Source organism: Electrophorus electricus, chromosome 4 (genome assembly GCF_013358815.1).
Source record: "Electrophorus electricus isolate fEleEle1 chromosome 4, fEleEle1.pri, whole genome shotgun sequence".
NCBI classification, from domain to species: Eukaryota; Metazoa; Chordata; class Actinopteri; order Gymnotiformes; family Gymnotidae; genus Electrophorus; species Electrophorus electricus.
Window position 1 is genome coordinate 18,435,518 of NC_049538.1, and position 27,730 is coordinate 18,463,247.

The 27,730-nt window shown below is 40.8% G+C and overlaps 2 protein-coding genes across 4 annotated transcripts in view; both read right to left on the reverse strand.

Moving 5' to 3' along the window:
- Positions 1-577: 577 nt before the first annotated feature.
- On the reverse strand, positions 578-11,686 carry depdc7a (DEP domain containing 7, paralog a). Of its 3 annotated transcripts, none has more exons than XM_027032774.2 (10): positions 11,566-11,686; positions 10,192-10,248; positions 7,357-7,765; positions 6,356-6,486; positions 6,055-6,247; positions 5,226-5,446; positions 4,716-4,858; positions 3,780-3,905; positions 2,831-2,909; positions 578-1,689 (listed from the first exon to the last, which is right to left on the reverse strand). In XM_027032774.2, the coding sequence occupies exons 3-10, from the start codon at positions 7,755-7,757 to the stop codon at positions 1,475-1,477; spliced, it is 1,509 nt and encodes a 502-aa protein (XP_026888575.2). In that variant the 5' UTR covers positions 7,758-7,765; positions 10,192-10,248; positions 11,566-11,686; the 3' UTR covers positions 578-1,474. The 3 variants fall into 3 exon arrangements, with proteins under 3 accessions (XP_026888575.2, XP_026888574.2, XP_026888573.2); XM_027032773.2 differs by lacking the exon at positions 11,566-11,686 and adding an exon at positions 11,325-11,486; XM_027032772.2 differs by lacking the exons at positions 10,192-10,248; positions 11,566-11,686 and adding an exon at positions 9,511-9,654.
- Positions 11,687-13,980: 2,294 nt separating this feature from the next.
- Positions 13,981-27,730, reverse strand: part of qser1 (glutamine and serine rich 1) — a 14,745-nt gene continuing 995 nt past the window's right edge. The window contains exons 2-13 of the mRNA XM_027032771.2: positions 25,582-25,685; positions 25,302-25,463; positions 20,988-24,542; positions 20,058-20,332; positions 19,230-19,346; positions 18,958-19,091; positions 18,402-18,619; positions 18,111-18,248; positions 16,690-16,787; positions 16,254-16,400; positions 15,941-16,036; positions 13,981-15,214 (exon numbers count right to left, since the gene is read on the reverse strand). Coding sequence (XP_026888572.2) covers positions 15,074-15,214; positions 15,941-16,036; positions 16,254-16,400; positions 16,690-16,787; positions 18,111-18,248; positions 18,402-18,619; positions 18,958-19,091; positions 19,230-19,346; positions 20,058-20,332; positions 20,988-24,542; positions 25,302-25,463; positions 25,582-25,685 — 5,185 coding nt within the window. The 3' untranslated portion in view covers positions 13,981-15,073. The remainder of the gene's footprint in view (positions 15,215-15,940; positions 16,037-16,253; positions 16,401-16,689; positions 16,788-18,110; positions 18,249-18,401; positions 18,620-18,957; positions 19,092-19,229; positions 19,347-20,057; positions 20,333-20,987; positions 24,543-25,301; positions 25,464-25,581; positions 25,686-27,730) is intronic.

Sequence of the window (27,730 nt, forward strand, 5' to 3'; positions counted from 1 at the left end):
CTGCGCTTTATTTTTCCTTTTTACACGAGTAAAAAAAAAGTATTTCTATCTGTCTTAACTGCTTCTTTAGGTAAGTAGCTAGCAGTATCCTTCAGATGAGTTACATGGATTACACCTTGCAGCATGTAGGGTCCAAAGTTCCACATTTTGCTCACATATCCTAAAAAGCCCTAGGAACAATTGGCACCATCTGTTTTTAGGCCACTTTATGCCTAAAATGTTCAATTCTTGCACGGAATCAGATTACTGTGTTAATATGATCTGTGTTAATATGTTGAAGTGAATCTTCTGGATATTGTGTGGCCTGACCCATTTTGGAAGTGATTTCTTCAACAAGTTCATTACTAAGTTTTTGGAGGGGGTTGTACAAAAATGTATTTAGGTTGTGCACTTGTACCTTTTAATCTTCTGACCATATAAGGTTTTGTATTTGTTTCTGATGTGCATAAGATGCTAAATACTTCCAGTATTGTACGTATTGCTGTAATGAACTGGCTCACAGTTGTTAAGCATACTGAAAACATTGGTATTTTTCAATGTGATGCCTTATTTATAAAAGAGAACACAAGACAGTTGATTCAGGCAATTCTAATATTCCAATATTCACATTCCAAGCTCCATCTCAGTTGCAACCCGACAAAGGATACGTTCATCTCTGGCAGGATACGCAGAACTTCTGACCCTTTCAAAACTGGCAGATGGCTTTCTGCCTGGCTGGAATAGATGGGCCATGTGCATTTCATGCTCTTCTGCCATTGCTCTACTTGCTGGAGTTTCTGTGGGGATCTTTTGTGATGTAATGTCTGGGCTAGCTACTTGGATTTCATGTTTTCATGGTTCTAGAGATGTTTTGCAAACTTCATTCAGGTGTAACAGAGCAAATTTAGTACATGGACTGTAGCAGTTGAAGCTTCACCCCTGGCACTATTATTAAAGTCTTACTGCATTTTTCATATGTTTCTGCCTTGAGGTTCCCTGGAAAACACTTGGGATTTAAAGGTTTTCTGTGCTTGAGGTGAAACTCCTGACTGGCTATTGAATTAAGAAAGGAAATGGCTAAGATTGCTGAAAGACTTTCATGCCCATCAGATGCACAGGTGGTACAGGAAAGGAAGGTGAATATACATTAAATCAAATGGCTTAAGCAGAGGACATAGATATGCAAGAGAACTATTCTAATATAGGGTGCTAATTTATTGAGGGTTCATTAATTTGACAAACCAATATATCATACAATTTAATAATAAGAAAGGTGTTTGTGTAAAAACACTGTAATGTAGACACCATTTTTACATCACATTTTAAGACGCATTTAAAATGCTGCATGTTTTCATGCTTTGACCTTTCTGTTAGCACAGGCTAACACAAAAAAGTAAATTACATTTACATGTATATACAACATTTACAGTTTGTTTTTTTTTACAGAATTTATATGACACTTTGTACATCTTGTGAAACAGTTTTCAGCAACCTTTTACAAATAAGCACTGGCTATTTGGTTTCCAAAATATTGCACAAATATTTCAGGATGGCCTTTGTAGAATTGTCCGAGCAGACGTCTCTTTTCTTTCACAGAGAGTCTGGAGTTCTCTTGAATAGTCCTGAGTAAAGACCATAGCTCCTCTTTAGTGGTTTTCTGGATGGTCTCCACATATGCGCTTCCTGTGAGGCGTCTGCAGTAAGTTGTGCCTAAGGAAAGGAAGAAATCTGCTGTTACTTCTCTTCTTAAAGGACTGACACAGGAAGCGTATCCTGCTTAACAGGCGACACAATGATAGCTTGGTTATGATAATAGGAGGACAACATTCATGTGCCTGACCCATTCACAAATAACTATAAAAGGTCATCATAAAAGGTGTGTTGGAACAGTATTCTGCTGTCTAACTGTTTTCTCCTGTCTTAGACTCTACTGCAGACTGAAGGTTAAGGGATTAGGAAACGCAAGAGATCTGGCTCCAAGTGAAGCTCAGTTCTTAACTTTTAAATCATATCATAAATCACACAATTTAAATCAAATAGAAACCATGATTCTTTTTTTTTTTTCTTTTTTTTTTTTCCTTTTTTTTTTTTTTTACATCTCTAGGACACTCACTTAGACCTTCTCTCAAAATATACCATGCCAAAATGCTGACTCATGTTTTTACATGTTGCATATTCATTTAACATTATCATCAGCTGTCTCAATCCATTGCCCACGGACTGGAACAAGCAGCAGACGGAGCATTAACAAGATCCAGAAATAACGTACATGCCTGTTCTAACATGATCACTGACCTTCCTGTTTTGTTTATTTACTTGATTGGTTTTAACATGATTTTTAACTCTTAATGGTATACAATCTCTATCTTAAACATTTGTTCAATTTTGTGGTTAACCATCTTCCAAACTGTGACTTAAGATCAACTGCAGAATTATGTAAAATTGAAAAATAAAACCGATAATGAGATAACAGGAATACATTTTATGTATTACTTAATGGTTTGTATCAGACCAGAAACATGCATGTTTCCTAACATGTTTTCCTAATAGAGAGGTAGAAGATTGTTTCACAATCACATGGCTTGTTTCACTAATAGAAAACCATGTTTCTGGCCATTTTGTAGCGAGACCTATCAGTATGTTCTGTTGAATTATATGTTCCAATCAGTGTACAATATTCAAACCAGGAAGCAGAAGTGAGAAGAAACCATTGACAATGGCCAACCTCTTAGATTTACGTCCATGGAAGCCATAACAGTGCTTTTCCAGAATGGGTTTGGCAGGGGTTTGTTTAGCCAACCTGTTCACTGGTGCAGCTCTCCCAAGGAAACCTTGACAAGATTGTACCTACCTACAATGACATCTGGATCTTTCCCCTTGATAATGCTGGCCAGTTTGTCTCCAACAAGTTTGTGCAATGATACAGGAATCTGGAGAAAACACACAAGTGTTTAATTCATAAACGGAAAATGACCTGATTAAATGCTGTGAAGGAGTTTACATCTTCTGCAAACCGCAGTGTCCCAAAGTCCACAAAAGGGTTTTGTGTACTTGTATTTTCAGGTGAGTCTCCAAATTTCTCAAATGTCTAAAAATAGTGTGCCAATCCATAGTTACACACCTTCAATCTATGGTATTAAGCGAGCGAAGTATATAACCCATAATTCACACCTTGTGTAATGTTTGAATTACATAGTTCCTATTCATTCTACTATATGTATAAATGCAGGAGAAAAATTTTGACTATGTAGATAAATATTAAGCATACATTTTTATACTATTTATTGTGGCAGGACCATATAAAAATTAATTGTGAAATACCTTTCTGCTTTTTGTTCATCATTGTTTATGGCATGGTTGACATTTAGTATTTTGTGTTAATAAATAACTGGCCAGAGCAAGCCAGCTGCAGGAAGCTGGATAACTATGTAATATACATTTGACACAGCTGGAATTTATATAGCACATCAAATTTTGTTTATGCCGGCACTAAATAGACATTCAGTTTTATCAAGCATCACGAAAAAGACCCTGTGTAGGAAATTAATTTGCAAGACTAGTCGTCCTAGATGGTGAAAATACTTTGTGCATTTATGATCTTATGAACCTTTGTTAAATCTAGATAAATTTCTCAAGTGTGCACCCAGGCAAGACCAAACACCCCAAGTAGGAGTCTGAAACATGGGGAAAATAGCTGGATGGATCTGGGTATCACCAAAAGAAACCTAAACTAGCTGCTAGTATGTTCACATCTCCAGTCAGCATACACTGGCCTTCATTAGGAGCATGGTGCTACTCACCTTGAAAAGGTCCAAGTGATTGTCCATCATGAAGAGCACCAGAAGATCCACCTTTCCCTTGGCTAGTTTGGCACTGTACACAATAGCACTAGAGAACGCTCGCTTCACTGCCATCCTGTTCTCTATCTGCCGAACAAATCACCACCATGAGACAGTAAATATGCAAGTATTTCCATAAAAGATCTAAAATGCCATTTGGGTGGTATATTTTAAAGTTTCATGTCTGCTGCTCCTTGTGTAGTTTCCATCCTAATGTTTGGCCAGTTTTTCTTTTTTTTTTTAGCTCGCAAACACAGACCATTATACTGATGATAGATGATAGAAAGCTGAGTGCGAATATTCATGTTGACAAGCACATTTTTTCCTTTCCAAGAACTGTTGCTTAGCAGTAGGTGTAGCTGGCAGTCTCAAAGACAACAGTGCCTCACAGTATACATTAAAACTGAGTTTGGTCATCACATACAAGGCATCAGTGTACTGCAAAAGACCCTGTGTGAACTTTCTTGTAAATCATAATCAGCTTTTTCATACTATAGCTGCAATTGTGACTAATTCTCCAATGACTAGTGGTTTTGCAAATGTGACCCAGTTATATCACTGTACAAACATACCTTATTACATAATACAGCTCCCGGGGGTAATTGTCAAGTAATATTATCTGGCTGGGTATAAATCTGACATAATTCTTCTGACAAGAAAATATTCTGAATGTAGACTAATATTGGACTAAACCATGCTGTGCTCTTCCCTGCAAATTCATACAATACTTTTTAGACTAAACAGAAAGTGTATACATATACATGCAACTAATAATAATGATAACAATAATAATAACAGCAACAATAATAATTTTAGGTTTAATCAAGTAAATGGGATTTAGGAGGACCTACTGGAGCCCAGTATGAGTTAAAGCAGCAGTTGTGTCCTCTTTCCTACCTCTTTGTGTAGTTTGAGCTTGTGTGGGCGGCTCGCGAGAGCCATGAAGCGAAGAAGTCTGCGGAGCTCCTCTCTGCTCCGTGAATCCTGGAGCTTGAGACACAGCTGCAAGGCCTCTAGGGCCTGCTCCTGCTTCCCGTTAACTACGCACACACACACACACACACACACACACACACACAAGGCTCAGGAACACTGTGGGATGTATTGAGATCACAAACGGAATGGCCTCTGTTGTCTTAGCATTAAAGGTCTACAGCTTTGTTCACACTGTTGGGGTAAAGAAACGAAGTCTACAGCCTCATAAAACAGCTCTCATTCAACCACTCCAATGAATGAAATTGACTATGACTACACAAAGTGTTTAGCTCAATTAATTTTACCAGAAGCACCACAATAAAATAACCTCACTGAAGTGGATTTTTTTCCATTTCAAAGCACAAAATAGAGTTTTTTCTAGGGTTTTTCCCCCTCACAGATTCTGATTTAGACCTCTCTCCCCTGTCTTACCAAGCAACTCCGAGATGCCACTGTGGATGTCGAAGATGTGGTTGCTGAGCAGCGGAGGGTGCTCCGTCTTGCCGTAGTGCTGGACAAGGATGTCATACAGGAGCTGCTTGTACTGGGACGTGTCCTCTGCACACCGAGCCAGCCCGCGGCTGACCTCCACCACCAGCTGATCAGGCAGGAACTCCAGGCAGTCCACAGCTGCTGACAGCCAGTCATCAGCCCTGAGAGAGAGAGAGAGAGAGAGAGAGAGAGAGAGAGAGAGAGAGAGAGAGAGAGAGAGAGAGAGAGAGAGAGAGAGAGCAAGTGAAAAGGCGCAAGAACAAGAGATGAATACAACAAAGGAGACAGAAAAATGCAGGAGAGAAGCAGACAAAGAGGAACAAAGAGATATTTGGTCTCGCTCTCGAGATTCCAACTGCAGGCCATGTGGTTGTAGGAAGCACGAACCCAAGGGCTGAGGACTTCAAACGGAGTTGGTTATATAGTGAACAAGCTCCATTTGTCTGGGCACAATATCTCAGTGCTGTGCTGAGTGATATGTTTTGTATTCTAGATTTTCCTGCTGACTCCACTAAACATGCCTAATTCACTGAAATGATACTGAGGCCAGAATTCTAGATTTATTGTTTTTTATGGGTGAGGTAGGAAAATACAGGACGTAACAGTAAGTAGAAGATATCAGACTGGCACAATGTACAGTTCACAATTCTCTCTGGACAGTTTGAATCCAGAAAGATTTTCTAATATGCACCTGCTTTGAGTACGTTTGTGTTTAAAGATGGAGAGAAAAAAGAAGAACAACTAGAAGTCAAAATAGAAGGCCACATACTGAGCTTCACTGAATGCTTTGAGTATCTCTCGGTCCACATAGTTGCTGGTGTAGAGGAGGTCTGGATCACTGTCCATGCCATGGAGAGGAGGACGGGGGCTTTCCTTGCCTTCTAGAAGGCTTTCTAGCAAGGGAAGCTCAATCAGCTGCAGCAGTCTCAGTGTTGTCTGCTGCTGCCAGACCTCATCTACCACTGAGAGCGAGAGGAGATGGGTTATAAATCTGTACTTCTCTTAGGACTTCTCTGAATCATATCTCTAGCACTCCAAAATGTTTACTTTGCTTGTTCAGTTTGACTTACACTCCTGTGATAGGCCCAGATTCATCAGCTGGGGTGTGATGGTTGTATTAGAGTTTAGGTTCCCTAAAACGTCCTCCAGGGATTTATCCGTTTTCACTGGTGAGATGTTTGAATATTCCTGTTCTTCTTCACTAAGTAGAAGAAAAAAATGGATTAGACTAGAATCTAATCAGAATATTTCACAGGTGGAACTGGGTCATCTCTGGCACTGGACTTTTGTAAATGATTACCACATTATTACAAACTCAGCCAATTATTTTAGAATCCAGAGGGAAAAAACTGCTATGCTAAAACTATACTGAACAACCTGTGCTTGGACAAAAGTTAATTATATACAACACTGTTTCATGCTTCCATGCCTATCTGCAAAAAACAACCGGTTTGCTCGTCAAAGGATATTTTTGATAGCTAATGCAACCCCTGTTTAAAGCTACAAAACATATGCAATATTTGAAAATCAGGTGCTTCTTTCATTTTCCCATTTATGACATTTACATTCTGGTTCTAAGTTGTAATGTCTCTTACATTACAACTGATCATAAGAACATAATAATATTTTTTGAACAAGACATAAGACATATTTGTTGTTCAGAAATAATTAAAAATATTAGCAGGTAGTTAGCAAGTTACCCAGCAGGTCTTTATGTTATGAACAAAATCTTGTATTGCAATTCTATTGGTTCACTGCAATGTGTAAAAAATACATGTAAAAAACACTTGATGTGACATCTTGGTATGCCTAGTATGGCTGGATCTTGGTATGCATTACTTCATGTGTTGAGTGCTATGCATGACTCATCAAAACACCCACAGAACAGTTAACAGGAATGTCAGTAACTGTAACTTGTTAGAGAGCTCATTTACATTTTGCAGCCATGTGCGATATCATTACAGCAAAGTTCCTTAGCAATCGCGGTCAATAAACAGATAATAAAAGGTTAATAAACAGTTTTCATGGATTGTGCCTGTTTTCACCTGCAGTTGCAGTTAAAAACAAGTACCTTTTGGAAGGTTTACTACTCCAATGTGAGCTGCACCCACTCTCCATTGTATTTTTGGTAGGACTGGGCATGTTGAGGAACCTGTACAGGCTGCAGCTGCTGTCCTCGAATTTGGCCTGCCTCTTCTCTTTCCCGAACACCTTCGTGTCCACAGCTTCGAAGACCCGCGAATCCATGAGTGCCTGGCAGAGACGCACTGCTTTGGGGCGAGGCACGTCCTCATCGCCGCAAAACTTGCTCTGGATAATGTGGGCCAGCACCACGTCCACGGCCTCGGAGCCCAGGAAGCAGTCGGGGTAGGACTTGAGGTTATGGCGCCGCCTCTTGACCTCGACCTGCGACTGGAGGTTGGTGATGATGCTGCTCCAGATGAATGTAGCCCGGAATGGCTTCCCGGCCATCCTGTTATCTGGTGGTGGGAGAGGCAGGCGGGGAAAAGCAACAGCCAAGTGTGTGGTCAGGGTTGAGAAGAGTGAAATATCTGGAGAAAGTGCCATCATTATTTCAACAGCCACACTCCCTTTCCTTTTCTAGACACGTGGGTAAGATTCGTTCTAATAAAGTGAATAATGAGGAGTCATGCAGAAGAAGCCTCCTTTTCTCCTCCTGTAAATTAACTTTTTATTGTTTGTTTGTTTTTGTTATTTACCTAAGTCAAGATGACCTTGACAGACCTAGCATGTGAAATTTCCCAAGTTTTTTACTCATGAATGAGGTTGTGGAATATACAGAGCCTTAAGAGCTTTTAGGCTCCAATATAAAGACCACGTATGGCCAAAATAAATATCATGGAAGCCTTACAAATCACACGAGAGGGGCCTAATCATTTTCTCACAGGCAGCATTTCCTCTCTGGGCTTGAAACCACCAGCCCTGGATTAGCATGGAAGATCTGTCCAGCTTTTCAAAGATCTCCCACCCTGATCTTTAACAAGAGAACTAGGAATCCCAGAATCCCACACCATGACTACTCTCAACACATGCAGATTTAATTACTTCGCACCCACCCTCCCTTACCACGCCTACTCAACACTGGAAGTTTCTTGTTTGAATGAACAATACTTGGCTGAAAGATAAAGGATTTTCTTCAGATCAGCGCTAGACACTGAAAAAATAATGCTGTTTCAGTATCCGAGACAGAGTAAAACAATGCAAAATAAGTGCTCTTGGTCTGAAAGTCTGTCGTTAAAATTCAAAGTAAATGTGTCAGTGAGCTGAAATATGATGATTTTAGGAGAGCCTCAGATTCTTCAGTCTGGTTAGAGAGACCGTGTTCATCACTGATTGGAGGTGATCACTAAACATCTGATGGTGTGGTTTTTGTATTTTCTTTTTGCTAAAGTAGTGTCATGCACTGTGACAGTTTGCATATCACTGACCAGTTGCATAACACTGACCAGTTTTTCATGAGTAAAATGAATGTAGTAATTTTAGAAAGGAAGTAGAATTTGTAGGTCAAGTATATTAGTAGCCTTTTACAATCCCAGTTGCAGCCAGTGCAGTGCATGTCTTTATAGAATCTGACGTCCAAGCACTGTCAGTCGTCGACACTGAGCATGACATGGTAAATGTAGCTTGCTGTCTTTCTACGCGTTGTTATAGGTAGCTCTAAAGACGTCCTCTGTGTGATCCCTGCTGGATATTTTTTCCACAGTCACGGGCCACACAGGCTGTTGTGTGTGCCCAACATTCAAGCAAATAACCACCGAGGGAACTGGGTGAGGCATACACTTGTTCCCTGATGAGATGTACTCTGATAGGAAAACAAAATTCTATTGTATAATTAAACCGCATCGTCAAAAGTATGTCAGTAGCAAACTATGTCAAATATAAATCTCAGAATACAGAGAGTCTTCAAGTAGAGACAAGTATATCCGATTTAGCCTTAGGCGAACGCAAAAGTGGAATGCGATCATTTGAATTTACATTGATGCTTGCAGACGTTTGAGTCGACGTTGTAATTTCTACGAAACATTTATATAAAAGTTAAATTATTAAAATTTTTACAGAACAAGTAACACACATGCCACCGTAACCCATCTATAATCACACGTAGGTCTTTCAGTCACAGAAAACTCCAGTTTTTCAGTTAACAGATTTACATGCAATAACCTATTTGCCATTTTGTGAAACATCATTATTTAAAATGCAGTACCTGGAGGTTTGTGCATGACAGAATTCCCTATAACCTCAAATTGATTTCGTCGCAGAAATCTCGATATGCAGACTTTGATCAGCGCATCGTTGCCAATACAGTCTGTCTTCAAATGCCATTCCCCAAGCGGGAAGTTCGCTCTGTTCTCCCATACCCTTACGTCACATATGAGGGCAGGAGCGTCTCGCTTTCTCACCGCATCGTCACACTCTCTCCTCCTCTCCAGTCGTTGCCGCGATTGAATGTTCATTAGCATAACAATTAATAATTTAATTGAGAAATCGCCGAAACTTTTTTTTGGTCTGATTTAGGACTTTTAAACTTATTTAAAATGACTTAAATGATGGTGACATTAACTGCAATAAATATACGCTTAGTGGTGTTGAAGGTGATGAGCATCAATTTGAAACATAAGCTGTGTCATAATTTACTGTTGCCTCTTTTGATACAAACGTCCCCTCCAATGTTTCTTTTATTTAGCGTTTAAAAGACTGTTCATATGAATTAGTTTGGGTGTTGTGAGCAGTGAGTGTGTGTGTGTGTGTGTGTGTGTGTGTGTGTGTGTGTGTGTGTGTCCGCGGAAGCAAGTCTTCCTATTTAAATTTCTTTAACACTCCCTCGCAACTTCATCTTATAAAACAAAGCATGCACACAGCATAGCAGACATTTTCTTCTACTCACCTGAGTTACGGAGTTTTCACGAGGGCATTCGCATCATTCCCAGATAAGAGGCATCCCCTTAAAATATTACATAAGCAGGTTTTTAAAAAAATGTAAAACACGTTTTATCTCATTTTATCTCTCTAATAATAAAAAAAAAATAAAATTATATATATGTATATATATATATATGGGTGATTGGCTAGATGGGCGGTGTACTCATGAAGTGCTTTACATTAGTCAACAGAAGAATGTTTATAGGTCATAGAGAGTATGACCTATGACACACAGCGAGTCTTTTGATGTGAAGGTAAGGGGTAGGTCATCAAGAGCATAATTACTAGGCTCATTCCTGAAGGTGCAAAACTTCATAACAGAGAAGAACACAAATGTATTCCTATTTTTTTTAACAGCAATGTAAAGACAACAGAGGCTCCATCTGTGGACACAGCCTTGTGTGTCAAAGAATGGAAGAGATATAGCACTGTCATCAGCATGGAAGTGTTTGTGTTTTACAGTGAAGTTGAAGGGAAACTGGTTGGACCAGTGGGTGGCAGGAGGTATTTACAGGCTTCTGTGAGACTCCTGGACCATGTCACCTCCTCCTTCCCAACAAGGTGCTTTGTCACACATTTCAAGGAAATAGGACACAGAGGCAGAATTTGCCTTTCAATGGCAGTCCTTAGGGGGCCAATTCACCATGCCAGTACTGAGTTTAAAGTCATAAGCCTTCTCACGGCTCTGTCCATAGAGCACCATTGGGCATTCTATGCTAGCAGTTTGAAGGACTGAAATACTTAAAAATACATTTAGTAGATAGATTTCTGAGTCAATACATTTTACTTCTCTAATAATTAATTAGACAAGTAATTAATTCATTTATCAATTACAAACATTAATGATGGCAGGGATGTAAGAGAATCTATTCAAATGTATTCAGGAATGCTGTTCACATTTTATCATTACTTCTTAACCTCATTGTTTCAGAATAAGTCACCACATTTTAAAAGAGTTAAGAATTATTCCAGTCTAACTCACGTTTTTGATTTTTACTAAGTGCTCACTAATTATATTACATATATTATACTTATAGTGTATGTATTACATCATAAAAGCTGTAACAGATCTCTATGTGTCGGAGCGACAAGTCTTACCTTTGTGTCCTGGTCAGATCAGCATGCAATGGGTAGCAGATTATTCTCTCTTAAAATATAGTGCATAGCACAGAACAACAAATTATAAGTGCTAAAAAAAGTTCCATGTTCCATTGGACAATCTGCACACATAACTGAAACCGGTTCTACTGCTCTTTGCTTTTCTTGAAGGAACGAGTGCTGTGGCATTGTTGTGTAAAAAGACTCTCACTTTAATTTAGCAAATAATTACTTAACTCACCGGTTAAATTACCACCATTGTAGTTGAAATGCCCTCAAAAACAACTCCCAAAAGGTTCAGTCATCTCAGAGAGGCTGTTAATAATGTTGAAGCCACTGTTATTATACTAGTCTTCTTATCAGAAGTTGAAATGCCATGCTCACTTCCTTTAACCTGTCCTCCACGCTCAGCTCCCAGAGATGACTATCAGCTCTGTTAGTAGGAAGCCTTCCAGTAGACCTATATAGGATGTGATTATAGTATCAAATGAGGGCCAGGAACAGAGGAGCGATGGAACTAATGGAGATAAAACATATTGATCTGGGAGCAGTATTTAATCCAATTGTAATAGGCCACAGGTCCAAGACCTGCTCATCTTAATTTTATATGTTTTTAATTAAGCAAATGTCTCTGCCAAGCAGAGGTAAGATGGACTGTGACAATTTCATATACAAAAAAAGCCAGGTCCTCTCTCATTTGTCAAAAAACCCTGACTTTTCTACACATATATTGGGAGAAAATGGAAATTCAAAGTTGCTTTAAATCCTAATAAGATTGATGCCACTCATTTACACTGTGCCAGGCTGCCACACGAACAGAAGAGTTTTAGTGAGATGGTCTTTGACTGAACGGACTTTCTGGCTTTCATCTACTCTGGCCAGTAGCTGAGAATATGAGAACAGTACTGTGCTGGCAAACAAAATTCCACCATCAGTGAAATCAGAACACAATGTTAACCAGCCTCAAAGGACCCTCTGAACCTCAGACCTACAGATGACCATGCTCTTATCAATATTCATACATTACTCAGCTGTCGGAGCAGACATTGCTGGTTGAACAAATATCCATTTCTTCCAGCGACATGCATTGTGGAATCCCAAACACCCCTCACCAAGCCACATCGGACAGTGGCCTTCTTCACAAATGGCAGTGGCTGGACATTGCTCCTTTTGTTTCCAGGCTGCAGAATATTTCTGATTTGCGACTGTGCGGCCTGAAACAATCATATTTTATTCGACAGGCTGCTGATGCTGTCTTCCAGGACACTACATTGTCTCAGCGAACCAGCCAGCTGAAGAGTTTTTCCATGAACAGTAGTGGGATGATTTTTTGGAAAATACCAGTGATGGACAGAGAATGTTGTGAAATGCCTGGGAAAGTCTGGCTGTATCTAAAGGCCATATCACAAGAACTTTATAACACAAGGTCTTGATGCTGTTCGTCATCTATATGCTAGTGTAGCATATGCAGTGGGGCACATTCTCAACCCCTGAGGCCACATGTACTCTTCAGTGCACTAATTCCACCGCCGTAGCTAAGGAAGGGCTTTACATAAGTTAGATGTGGTAGAGCAGGACAGGCAAAACACATGCACTGCATGGCTTGAGCAGCACTGGAGTAATGTGTAATGTTAGCACAGTCTGCATATGTATTAAGTATCAACTATAAAATAAGTTTATTCATGCATCTCTATTCACATTGTTGGTAAGACTCCATTAAACAAATAAACTAAAAAGAGACAAATCTGACAAGCTGGCTTCCTCAAGGGCATTTGCAACATAAACATGGAGTCTGAATGCACTGATTTAGTCTACAGCTGTGCACATGGATCGGTTAACCATTAACTAGCTCCTCCCTATGGAGGCATGGCCGAAATGTGTAGAGAACGAAAGTGCAAGGTGACCCATGCTAAGCCAGTTCACACCAGCTCATGTACTGTGCACCTGTAAGCAGGTGGGACAGGAAGTGTGAACACGGGCAAGACAAAAGAACTACAGAAAAACAGCAAGAACTGGCAGTTCCTGTTTAAAGTTCCTCTTAGTTGGTTTGGCATTTTCCGGTTTAATGTGGGCTATCTCAGTACTTAGAACTAAATGGGTTTGAAATATATGGCATTCTGTGAATAGAGCTATTCAACAAGTCAAGTTTAATTGACAGCTACACTTTAAGTATATCTGGAAGAACAGCCTGATACGTCACTTTCAACTTGCTTTAATTTTTGGTGTGATAATTTTTAAATAAATCTTGTTTATGATTTTTAAAATCATAACACTCCAGTCATTTATGAAAGTAAACACTAATAGAAATATAATTTCAATAATATTAATATTTTTATTATTGTTCACTATTTTTTTAAAATAGATTTTATATTTGACTTTTCTTTTCAGCTGCACTTATGTCAAGGATAATTTGGGGGTATTTTACAAACTGATAATAGAGAATGTTTAAGTATACAGAAGGACAAAAACAAGACAAAGGGCTTTATTAAAGTACCCACAAGCGTGTGAGCCCTGAGGGAGATTGCATTGTATGGCCTACATAAATATTTGCATGCTCAGGTTTGATGTTACCCTGAACCAGACATGATATGACTGCTAATTTTCATTGACAATCATTGCATTGATTGAACCTTTAAATAAAGTTTTGACTCCATAGTTTTATTTAGTAGGAAATTTATTCTTCACATATCAGAAAAATAATTGCAGGTTGTAACACAGCTACACTTGAAAAGCAAAAAAAAAAAAAAAATGAATCTGATGCTGTCAGCATAGTAAGCTGTGTAAAATCATGGCAAAATTGTAATATTCTACAGTACAGAAACACTCTTATGATACAATGTAAAGTACATGTGTATTTTTCATATAAATTTATAGGGCTTCTCTTAAAAAAACAAACAAAAAGTACCACAGAGAGATGAACGTAATGAAACAAATGACCTTGACATTACCTTCTGTGAAAATACATGTGTTGCTGAGATAAAGTGTTTTGAGGGAAAACAGAGTATAAAAACATTTTTCCTCAGAGAAAATAGTTTAAGTAAATGCTTTTTATTACAACAAATTATCACAAAAGCAGTATTAGAATTGCACCAACTCCAACTTTATAACCTTTGTCATAACAAAAGGAGTTTAAAAAGCACAATAGGTAAATATTCTGTATTAAGTCAAATTCATCCTTGGGAGAATCATTTGACAAAAGAGCTCTCTTTACAAAATGTACAGTATCATATAGAAATTTGGCATTCCATTGTAAAAAATGGATGTTTTACATATATAACTATGTATGTGTGTATACACACAATAATAAGCACCCAAACCGCAAATTACATAACAATATGTAGGCTGTTTTTTTAAATTAGTGTTTCAATATCCAAGGTAAAGCGCTCTGTATGTGATATGAATGAATGGTCCTGGTCCATTTTGTTTCGAGAGGGAAAACTGGTAGGTTGTTGAGAAAGCCCATCTATATCTAGCTTGGCCATATTTTTTTTATATATATATATATATATATATATAAAACCACAAATCCCTTAAAAAGCATGATCTTTTGAAAAGGCCATAATTAAGATTCAATGTCTTTATGGTTCTAAGAACAGACATCCACTCTGTCATCATTTTGAGCATTTTCTCATGATGCTGGTTCTCCATCCTGTCAGTTAGTGCTTCAAAAGGGGGATAGTGCCGACGAAGCCCAAACTGGAACCATCCATCCATGGGTGATGACCCATGACCCCCCGTCCCAGAGCTGTCTACATGCAGGCCTGCTGCACCTGTGTCAGAAGCTCCCCAAAGCGGGTGAACAGGCCCTCCACCCAGGCTCTGTTCCCCAGGCACGTCTGCACGGTCTCCTCCTGACCCAGGTCCACACCCTGGGAGCGCAACAGTGCAACCTGACAAAAGTGTGCACACACACGCATATCCGCACACAAATGCCACCACACACATACCAAGAATTCACTGAAGGAACGAGAATTCACAACTGCAAATTCATGGGAAAACCAATTACATAAAGAGACAAAGTCCCAAACATTTAAAATGAGTGCAGGACAGAAAACAGTCACTTTCCACACATTTGTTTTTACAATGTTAATTATATGAATTGCAGTGTAAATTCCTTCCAAATGGAGGCTGAAAAGAAGAGTACACAATTCTATATCCTTTAAGGGCACGTGAGTAACTGTTTAACGTTAACAGTTTAACTGTTTAACCTTGTTTTTGTTTTTTTTTATTACTAAACTGAGGAAAACTATGAGAAAGAAAAAATGGCTTAAAGGATATATATATTTCAAAATACAAAAGTCTGTAAGAATCAACAGCAGTAGCACACTTCGGATATTTTTTTCATTAAAAACCCATACAAATAAACAGTATATAGAGATATTTGTCCAGTACTAGAGATGAACTAGCACAAAGAACGAATCAGGCCAAATGTGTCCACTGAAATGTTTGTGCCGTTTGATGACTTGAAATGAAATTGCCTGGCATTTCCTCTCTGCACAGACTATAAAATCAGCAGGTTTGTGTGAATCACTCACAGTTTTTACTGCTAAGGCAAACTCATTGTCTGCAAATATCCAACAAAAATGCTGCAACTATAAAAACACACATGCACTCACCTCCTCCATACACAACAGATATGTGTGGTACTTGTAGTGCTGCAGTGAGTGATAGAGCGAGAACCAGTGGGTTTTCTGCTGGTCCACTGTGTACTCCTATAGGGGGGAAGGAGGGAGAGGAATGAAAAGTAGTCATATAGCAATTTTAACACATGACGAACTGGAGAAGCACACCACCTTGTGGTCCAGAGCATGTATTACAGGCGATTTTAATGCCACAGTATTGACAGTACTTCAATTTGTGCACGACACCACTGACAACTGTTCAAAAGTGGATACTTCTAACACTGAAATAATAAAGGCGAAAACTCACCAGGGGTAGCATGATGGGGGATTTAGAAGGTTTCATGGTCTTCTTGTTGTAGGCCTTTCCACTCAGTCGGACTTTAAACGTGGGAGTCTCTCCATCTGTTTTCAACTCGGTCACCACGGACAACTCAGGAAAGCTGTCTAAAGCATTCTGTGCATGGATATAGATGAGCATAGGTTCGTCGGATGGAGTTGATAAAACGAAGGAGCAAGCAGAAAAAAAGTCATTTTTATTTGTAATAATATGAAATAAAAGCAAAACCACACTGTAGTCCATGACTAACATATTTAACCGGTTTTATAAGACAACCCAGTTATTTCACAGATTCAGCATCTACTGGGCGACAGTGCAGTTTGAGTGTTGAGACGCAGGCTGTCAAGAGCCCAAGTCAATGACCGAGCAGGCTGAGTTCAGGTGGAAGTCAGTGGAAGACACTCACTTTGAAGACCTGGCCGAGGCGCAGTTTGGGAAGCAGTCTCCGTCTGTTGTCTGTGAGCATCCCGTCCACTCTCTTCATATGTGGCAGCAGAAGTTCATCTGAGAGGACAAAGCCATCACATCAGCTCAGTGTCCCCCATCACTGACCTCATGACATGCAGACACTTCTGAACTTGCTCGTCAGTTAGTGTCAAACTGCAGCGTTAACCACATTTAGGGGCAGGAATAGCTCAGCAGGTATTAGACAGCAGTCAGAAGGCTGCTGGTTCACGCCCCACCACTGCCAAGCTACCACAGTTGGGCCCCAGTGCAAGGCCCTTAAACCTCAATTGATCAAATTGTACTCAGTCACAATTTTATGTTGCTTTTATGGATAAATAATGCTGTAAATGTAAGTTTCCATTTATAGCATTTAGCAAATGCTCCTGTCCAGACCAACTTACAATAGGGCTTACTTGTCTCCAAAGTAACCTACTAGTTTCACTCTAACTCACATCTTTTAAAAGCAGTTTAAACATTTCTCAGTAGGATGGTGCAGTATTCTGCATATGGCTGGACTAAAAGGCTAGGCTGAATTAAAATGTTTACCCATGTTTTACACTGCTGGCTGAGGCTTCAACTTAGTTACTGTGCAAACAGTAAGTGCATAATCAAACAACCACCCAGCCACACAACTCGGCTGCGTAGCCAAAAAGCAGCAGGACAATAACAAAGCTACATTCTGTCATCACACGTTATGTAAAGCAATAATTTGAAAGCAATTTTTGAAAATGATATCACAAAAGTTCACAGAAAGCAACCTTTTTAAAAAAAAGATTCTAGCAATGATGCGTTAGGAATGAATTATTTACTGAAGAAGCTCAAGTGGTTTAACTTGTACTGCAGGTGAACATGCTACTGAATCAACAGAGAATTGGCCTTCACCTGGAAAGTACAAAGTGTGTCCATGTGAAACTCATTTTTCTGCTCAAACACATCTGGGAGATTTGGGGTGGGGACCTCAGATAAAAAAAACTTCAGATAGTTTTTTTGGAAAACAGACAACCCCAGGTTGGAGAGTAAAAACATTTCCATTATTTAAAAAATTATAAAAAGCCTGTTTTTACAGTGAAATTAAATTTAGTGCTATTATTTTGGAGTTTGTGGCATAAAGTTTTTAAATGCTACCCTAAAATCACCATTAATGCAGGGTCATGACTATGGATGAAAAGATAAAAATGAATGGTGATTCCAGAAAGGAGAGTAGCAGTGGATACCACTCAAACCTTCATTGGCCCAATAAACATTAATAATTTTAGAACACTTGGAATTACTACCTAAACTGACAGTACTTTTAAAATAGTGCCTACTTTTCTTAAGAAATAGTTCAAATTCCTCTAAAAAAAGCCTCTGCCCAAGTGTGTGCTCCTAAATGGTCCTCACCGTTCTCCCTCTCCAGGGCGATCATGACGTCTGCATCCAGAGCAACACTGATCAGCAGCTCCACAAAACTCCTGAAGGTCTCCTTCATTGTTCTTGTGTTCAAGAAGCGGGAGACAAATGGGACCGGAGGCGTAAACTCTGGACAAACGGAAACCGGCGAAAGAGGCAGAAACGCATTTAGGGAGTTAAGAGGGACACCGCTGGACAAGACACCATGACAGGTGTCAACATGAGCAGAGAGTAGCCATTTTGTTGATACAACATTTTCAAAGATTTCACAAAAATATGCACCGTCATCTTCACTCCCAGCCTCTGGAGACGAATCTGATGGAGAAGCTGGGAACTCCTTCCATTTCTTCCTCTTTTTCGGCGGCGGTTCGGCTTTGGCTCTGGGCTGCCTGGACCTGGGTCGGGACGAGCCTTGCTTCGCACCGGACTTAAGCACGAAGGGGTCGGACGTGGCTGAGACAGAAGCCCTGTGAGCCATGAGGACCTTCATCTGAGAGCCTCTAAGATAAACCAGAACAAGCGAAGATAAATACAAAATAAATACACAGCAGTTGAAAGTGGATATCATAAGAATGTGGTTTGTGAGGGTCTTTTTCTGCTATTTTCTTCTTTGAGGAAGCTGACAAGTGGGCTTGAGTTGATCAGAGAGATTTCAGTCTGACTGGAAGAGGAATGTGCTGCCATAGGGACTGCTGGAGTGTGTGTGTGTGTGTGTGTGTGTGTGTGTGTGTGTGTTCTGCATTTGTTCAAAAAGAACAATCTGTTCAATTCCAACCCCCTTGAGTGATTTGATTCTGTTTCTGCTCATAGACTGATTGATGTGTGCAGGTCGGTGTACCTTAAGGAATGCATGGGCTTGCACCTCGGTTTCCTGGTGCACACTCGCACGTACTCCCGCTTGTTCACAGTGTCCAGAAACTTGACATACACTCTCCGGTACATGGTCTTAGCATCCCCAAAGTAACCCAGATACTACAGGAGAAGAGAATAAATTTGGAATATTTGATTCCCGGGAGTCTCTGGCCATCTTTCCTTCAGCATTAGACATCTGTCATTTGAGGAAATGAAGAGTTGTCAGAGCATCTCAGTAATGGTTGTGTTTTCACTCACACTGTTGGTGGCTGAAAACACACGCTTCCCGTCTCTCAGCTCCGGTATGAATTTCTGCAGCAGGGCTTTTTGCACCTTCCAGATTGCTGGTGGCTCTACCCCTGCCTTCAGCGTGAGCTACACCAAACAAAACACGATAACAGTCAGATCCGGGCAGGAAATGAGGTTGTAGTGCTTTGTGGTGTCACAGAAGAACCCAGAGCTTCTCTGGCATCTAACCAGTAAAGATGAATGGTTCACTAGTTCATGAGCCTTCAGTGAAGTGTCATCACAGTAATCAAATAATCACTCATGAGGTGAAGCAATGACATTATTTAACAGTGTTAATGCACACTGACAGGGACTGGGCATGATCCAGCTATTCACAAATGTTGTAAAGTGACATTCTCAAGGGCTACACATAAAATAGACACAGCAACTAAGATTTATTAACAAGGATGTAAGCATAAGATAAATTTTCTAAGAAGTGATAAAGTAATGACAAATTCCCTCTTAAATTTGGATGCAGTATTGTTCAAGTGTGATTTGTTGCATTGAAATATCACAAAGATCTTTTTTTAATTACTCATCTTCCATCTTACTTATAGCCAATTTGTACTTTAAGAGCATATAACACATTTGTTTAATGTTAACCTTGGGAAAAAAAGTAGATTAACTACAAAAATGACAAGAACATCATATGAAAATTGTAATGAAAAATCGATTCTGGTACATGCTATAAAATTTTAGGATACATGCTCTAATGTGAGGCAGTGGATGGATATCAGTCACATGGTATGTATTACACACCTATTTAATAAATAAAAACCTTATACCTAATAGACTCACCTTCAGACTTTCTATGTCCTCGTTTTTCACCACAAACTCGTCCCGTTCTCGGTACATGCCCTCCCCCCCACTGTCTGACAGCTCCTCATCAGTCAGGCCCTCGATAGCTACGGCCGTCAGCCGAACTGCCAGTTTGTCTGGAGGCATGTTCTTCGCCAGCTCCTCAGCAGACACCTCCTTCTGCACGTTTTTTTGCTGTTGCTGGGTCTGAGCATCTGTAGACTGGTCAATTAATAGCTCCTCTCGCTTTGTGATGTCACCTAAGATTGTGCTGTCTAGGGACAGGAAATCATACTGTGACAAATCAAAAAAAAAACCTATATGTAAAACACACACCAGCCTTTATTTGAGCTAACTCATACATACACTCATGAAACACTTTATTAGGTAGACTGTATAGGTAGATTTTACATGAGTGAAGTTACAGATTATGATCTACAAGCGTTCACAATTCATAAGCCACCCTCTATTTCATTTACCACGGCTTAGTTTCTGATCACAGTACCGTGGTTGCCAGTTTTGAGTGCAGTTTTATCAGACACACCAGTATCACTGGGGTTTAATGTAACAATGTGTCAATGTACCAAATTGGGAATGGTCATCCAAACATATCTAGCCAAGACGTGCCCTGTGGTCAGAAATGTACTATTGGAAGAGGACATCTAACCCAAACTGCATGGCATCAGTGCAACTGTTGTAGATTGCAACTGTCCACCTTCATGGTACGTGTTTCTAATAAAGTGGCTGGTATATATAGCAGGGCTGAGTATGTGCATGAATAAATAAGTATAAGAATAAAATAAATATGTGCCTGAACAAATAAGTCCTTACAATTCCAGGTAAACATTCAAAGGATTCTGTAATTTAATATGAAAAATCAAAATCAGGGAGGGGCGTGAAAAGCAATGAAGATGGATTGAAATGGCATACCTGAATTATGTTTCTTCTCTAAGGGCTCATCTAAAGAGGAGAGGGCAGAACTAATGCTCTTTTGAAGATCTTGGTTTTTACCAACTGATTCATCTTCATCAGAGGAGAAAGACGGAAGTGTTTCCAGATTTTTTTGAAACTCCTCGTCCAGTCTTTTAGAAGAATTAACATTATGGGTGTCGGGCGATAACAGTTGTGATGAAGGGGGCAAGACTTTAGGATGCATAGACAATGAATTCGAAGGTCGTTTGGAGACCGAAGGCTTTCTTGTGCGGTTGGGCGATCGTATTGGAGGAGAGGAGAAGTGCTGCTTGGGACCAGATTTAAGGAAATCCAGGAATGAGCCAATGAAGCCAGTTTTCACCTCCGGCTGCTTTTCTTCTACCTCTCTTATTTTCTGACGCATTCTTTCCTGCTGCTGGTAGCCATCATGGCACCCCTCAGAGGTCGAGGATGAACCTGTCTCACTTCCTCTGGAGTTCTGTCGCTTTCCTTGGCTACTTCTTTTCTGAAATTTAGGTTGGCCATTTTCATCTTCAGCTTGTTTATAAGAACCCTTAGTCCTGACTTTCTTCTTGGGAAGGCCATTAGTGGAGCATTCCACCAGCCCGTCCTCCATCTTAACACTCTTCATTCCCTTGAGGTGATTCTTACATTTCGATAGATTTTCTGTTTTCATAAAACCAGTAGGGTTGTACTCCTGGCCGGCCAGGTGAAAATCCGAGTGGTTCTGTGTTGGGGTGTTGATACTGCCCTCATTGGAATTCAGAGACGACTCATTGCTGGGGTTTACACAGTGTCCCTTGGGTAATGCCTCATGTTTCTCATGAGAATTGGTCACCTTCTCAGACATTTCTTGCTTAGAGTTACCTTGTTGCATGTGGGAGTTTGCTAATGTAAATCCTTGGTGTCCATCTTCCTCTTTGTGAACATCTTCAGTGAGCTGAGCACCATTTAGAGTTAAAGTCATGGTCTGTGCATTGGCGATTATCATGTGCTGGGAAGAGAAAATGTTCGCTTCATGTCTGTTCTCAACTAACTGAAAGTGGCACTTGGAGTCCGCAGGGTTGGATAGCGAAGGCAAGTCCCCTTCAGACGTAGTGGATTTAAAGTCCTGTGGTGTGACTCCACAAGCAGCTGCTGTGGCTGCCAGGATATCATCCACGTTGGACAGAATGTTCCTCTCATCTGTCATCAGCATGGACTCTGGGAAACAGATGGAGCTTAATGTAAAGTGCTGCTTGGCATCATGTTGATTTGACGGACTGCTGAAACTATCTTTTGATGCCAGGTGCTGTTTGGCGGGCTCTGAGGACTGTGCAATTTGGTGGGTCTGGTGCTGTTGGTTCCCACGTGCACTGACTGCAGAATTTACAATTTCATTGTTCATATGCAGATACTGAACTGGGACAGGCTGCATCTGCACGGCTGGCTTGGACTGGTTGGGTGCTGTATGGAGCAAAGTCTGCTGGAGAAGGATCATCTGTGAGGGTTCCAGCACAACTTGGGCATTTGGAACTCGAACAAACTGTGCGTGGTCCTGAGACACCTGTCTGCTTTCGGTCTGCTGAATCCGGTTGCTCTGAGTTTGATGGCCTTCTTGATGACCACTTGGGGCTTTGAGAAGCAGAGCTTGTTGTTTCAGCTGGTCTGTACTCAAAGTCACATGGGAGGACTGCATTAATGTGGAATTATTTTTTGGGCCAGAGGTTACATGAGTGTGGGCACTGCTAACCAGTTGTGCATGTTCTCCTAAAGTATTGATTCTTTCATCTTTGATGGACGACATCTGTGTTAGACCTATTAGCTGATCGTCTGTTCGAGAGTTACTGCGGATCACGCTCTGCATATTGTGCCTGTCATCCATTTTTGAGACAACATATACAACATTGCTCTGTACTCCAATATCACTGTTTGTGAGAGTCTGTGCAGAACTCCCCATAGAGGCCTGCTGTAATGCCTGCACATCTTGAAGAGGCAGCTCTCCACAGCCCTCTTTAGAGGAAAGGAACACACTCTCATCTTGTTTCCGTTTGCCGTAAGATGGTTTCAGTTCCTCTGAGGCCTGGCTGCTCTGTAAGGCTTGTGTATAAGTGGCAGTGGAGGATGTCTGGGACTGGACTGACAGCAGGTATTTCTGGGGCTGCTGTAAAAGCAGACCATCAGTTTTGATGCCTGAAGAAGGCTGCATTAGGGCGTAATCCTGGGTGGAGTTAGTGGCTGGTAAACCATGAGCCCGGGAAGTGGGAAAGGTAGGACTTGAATTGAGAGAATGACCTGATGTGTAGCTCTGGGATGGACTAGCAGATGCCGTCCCCTGGGCATAGTAGCTGACAGCTGGCAGACCCTGAGTGTGGCTGGAAGAGTAATTTTGAGAGGGATTACCCAAGCAAAGTCCTTGAACCTGTGTATCGAATTCCCCCCGGTTTGCTGCAGAAGATGAGACCTGCTGCTGACCAGAAGAGTAAATTAGAGACTGGCTGACAGATGTCTCGTTTTCTGACTGACTAGCGAATGATGGTAAAGTCCGGTATATGGAAGGCAGCTTCTCGGGCTGACCGGGAGAGAAGGACTGTGGTTGGCTGAGGTTGCTCATCAGACTTTGAGAAGTGATGTAGGTCTGGGATGGGCCAATGGGCATCAGGCTGGGCAGCTGTGCGGAAGTGTATGCCTGTGCTTGGCTAGCTATCACAGAGCTCTTCTTTTGGCCTGAGGAAGGATAGCTCTGCTGCTGCTGCATGCCTGAGGAGCCTGGCTGGCCATGCAGCTCAGCACTCTCCCCAGGATGCTCTGTTGTTTTGGAAGAACCGTCTTTGGCTTTCACTCCAGACGAGGAGGAAAACCCCGGGGAAGGGACAGAGGAGGACGGGGCCTGTGTTTGCTGCAGCTGTGTTGGAGCCGGATTCTGCTGAGCACTGCCGTTAATGGCCTGAGTGTTGTCTCTGGCGGGACTGCTGGGGACAGGGGTGTGTCGAGATGGATCCTGCTGGTAGGAGGTGTCAGAGCTGTCAGGCAGATAACCACCTTGAAGAGAGTGCTGTGTGCTACCAGGAACATGCTCCTGGACTGGCTGGGTGCTGGAAGGCCGCTGGTAGTGCTTGATGACACTACATTCCCGCTGAAGTGCTCGTTCGACAGAACCAGAGAATACCGGTGCTCCATAAGGCTGAGATGCCTGCTGAGAGCTGCCCAAAGCAGAGGGAAGCAGGCTAAACTGAGGCTGCAGGAGGTGGGGGGCAGATTCCTGGGCTGAGCGATATGTGGATGACTGAGGTGGGAGGCCAGCGCCCAGTGAGGCACCACCTATGCGGTCGAAAGTTAGAGCTGACACTGTGCTCTGGGAGGGTTTGATCTGAAGCAGAGGGTCATTAGGGGACAGCAGGCCATTTGAAGGGCTAAATGCGGCATCCTGAACTGTTAGTGCTGAGGTTGTAGAAAAACTCCTAGTGGAAAAAGTGCTGGGATGCTGGTAGGATGACAGAGCTGATGGAGTGGGGAACGTTCCAGAAGAAGGAAGGGCTCCGGTGAGAAAGAGTTCAGTTGAGGAATTTGTACCTATGGAAGGAAATGAAACAGAAAAAAGAGAAATATAACAAGCCGCTCATTAATATATGAAACTTGACATATAAAACATGTGATTGCTTCAATGCAGTGTTCTGCATTGATACAAGAAGGGGTGGGCAAAATGGCAAAAGCACAAAACAATACATGAAAGTATTTTCTCAATACATAATAATAATAATAATAATAATAATAATGTGTTCTGAAATCTAAGTTAAGACAGACAAAATGTAGGAACAAAACAGCAAAATGATTTTAAAAATAAATGATTTAAAGACTAAATAAAGATAATGCAAACTGTGCCATCCAGTCTTATTATATTGCTGTTTATATTTGACAGGACAGTGTAATACCACTATTATTACTGGTTACATTTATATAGAACCTTACTCAAAACCCAATGGCATTAAACGCTCTCTATAATTGGTCTAAATCTTTATTTTGTATAATACAACTGGTCACTGCTGTAGCATTAGTCATTAGACCAGCAATATGCTCAGAAAGGCATATCATGAAATAATTTAGTGTGACAATGATAACATATTGCCCACCTCTATTTCAAAGCATAAAAACAATAAACAATAATGGCTGTTGTATTGGGTAGAGTAGATGTCCTGAACCAATCAACAGATGGAACCTGCAGACAAAAAACTCACCACCGCCATAAAATATCACACTACCCTTATGCATCAGCTACCTGGGGACTCAAAAATATTTTTATAAAGACAGATAAGAAGAGAAGTTCCTCCTTACTGGTCTGCCATGTCGGTGTCCTAAACTGGGGGAGGAGAGATGTAGCTGCAGGTCCAGCCTGAAGGCCTCGGGTGTCGATGGAAGAGAGGAAATTCACAACCGACGATTCAGTAGTGCTGCTTCCAACATTGTGCAGACCGGCATCAAAGATGCCAGACAGACCTGATGCACAGACAGCAAAGACATATTGAGGACAAAGGAGCCCAGGAGATTACGCAGAGAGAAATGCAGGATCGTGGTTGGTCAGCTGACACGTCACACCTAAAGCAACCTATCTCACCTGCAGGGTGGTGAGATGTGCTATAGGTTGGCACCGTATGACTGGAGGCGTAGGTTTGCCGATGGAGAAGCTCCGTCTCCATGGGTGTAGCACTGTAATTGGAGCTAAAGGCAAAACACACATCCAACACACACATTCAGTGCCAAAACTGAGTGTAACAGTGAAATTAACAATGATGAACCTTTATGTACGAACCTATGGGCAAAAGAGGAAAGGAGGTCATGAATCAGTTTCCATCAAACAGTTTTCCATCAAACTGCTTTTGCTGAAATGGCTTACGCGAGTCAGTATCACTAAATACACTTTTCACAATACCTTCTATTCATTGTTTGCAACATCCACATGCTTAGAGAGCTGATAAACAGACTACGAAGTCCTGAGACGTGTGAGACATAGCCGGCTATTGGGAAAACATCTTTTTTGCTGTGGTCTCGTCTGTACGCATTTACACATACTGATATAAAACAGCAAAGACTACACAGTTCAGTCCAACACACCAACAGATGGAAGCTTTTCATTTGTACCAGTGGGTTACATCTGCCATTACTCTACCCGTGCTCCAACATGGCCTAAATAAAAATCCGTCTGTGCCACGCATTTAAGCACGGCCTGAGGATATTCATTATGCTTTTGTTTCCTGCCAGTCTTCCACTGCTCAGTGTGTGCCCGTTCATCACTCAAGACGATTTCACCTCCGCATTCTTCTTACAAATGAGAAGCTCAAATGCCACTTAGCCCAAAGTGCTTATATGGCTAATATGTAGACACCCCCCTGTAATCAAAATGGTGCTGCTAGTCCCAGTTTTTCACATGGTTTAAATCAGAGAGGAGATTGTGCTTTATCCGAGGCCTCACAGAAGATGGGAAATCAAAAAAAGAAAACACAGGTGTGCGTACACTGCTTCCAAGTCAGCCTTAGAGTTACCATTGCTTATCAAATTACACTTCCATTAAATATTCAGCATTTGTTAGCTGCTCTTATCCAAAGTAACTTAGATGATTATATTTATGTGTGTTCCTTGGGAATTGAACCCACAACCTTATAGTTGACATCACCATACTCTACCTGCTCTTTCCTTATAGGCAAGCACTGTTTACACTATTTTGACTAAATAATGTTCTACAATGATTACATACAATGACATAACTACACCATCAATAATGCAATAAATCTGGTTTAAAAAACCCCCACACCAAACAAGTACGTCAATCTGCATAGGGCATAAACAGCTGAAAGCTGAAATGTGATAAACATGTACTGTGCCGTACCTCAAGTTCAAATGCTGTACACTATAGAGGCAGAACACCTCCTATTGAAATGGGCCAATTCCTCTTATTTTCTTACACCATAATATTCTAAATCTCCTTCCTACATGGATGTGGAACTATTATCTGGTAATAAATGTGAAACTGAGCTAGAATGATTTTCTGAAGAAGAGCAGCAAACAACCCCTAAAACCCAATTTGTTTATGGGTGGAGTTTTGGCATACGAAAAGGTGAAAAGTAATATCCAGGCAATTATTCGAGTGCCCCTGGTACTGACAATAGGTCTAACTAACTAGTATGAGTGATTTATAGACACACAATCTTTTTAAATATACATTTTGCATGACAGACGACCACAAGCTTCAAGGTTAGCTGTGCTGTCTGTTGAATTGCACTAGGTGTATTAATTTAATGCAAGAAGGATTTCAATACTTAAATAAATACTGACATAAGCCACTGGACTGTGTCGCAGTCAGTCACATAATGGTTATGACACAGTAACACACATCTCAAATGATGTTGCACTCTATTTTGAATGACAGGAACGTGACAACTGTGTCTCATGTCTTCATAAAATGAATTCATAAAATTCTAAAGACATCCTAAACAAAAGCACATTGATTAATACTTCATTCACCTGACTACTGTATGGCAATGTAACAGTAGGCAGATTTTAACCAAACTGGATTATAGAAACAAATCAGCGCTGTTTTGATATACAGCAACTATATATGGAAAAAAACATGATTCTATGCTAAAATGATCTTGCATTTTCTGAAGTCTTAGCAGTTAGATAGATACACTGAAATAGGTTTGTCCCTCACCCTAGCACTTTCATGCATTTTTCTAATGGGACTGCGGGTCCAAGTTACCATTTGACCT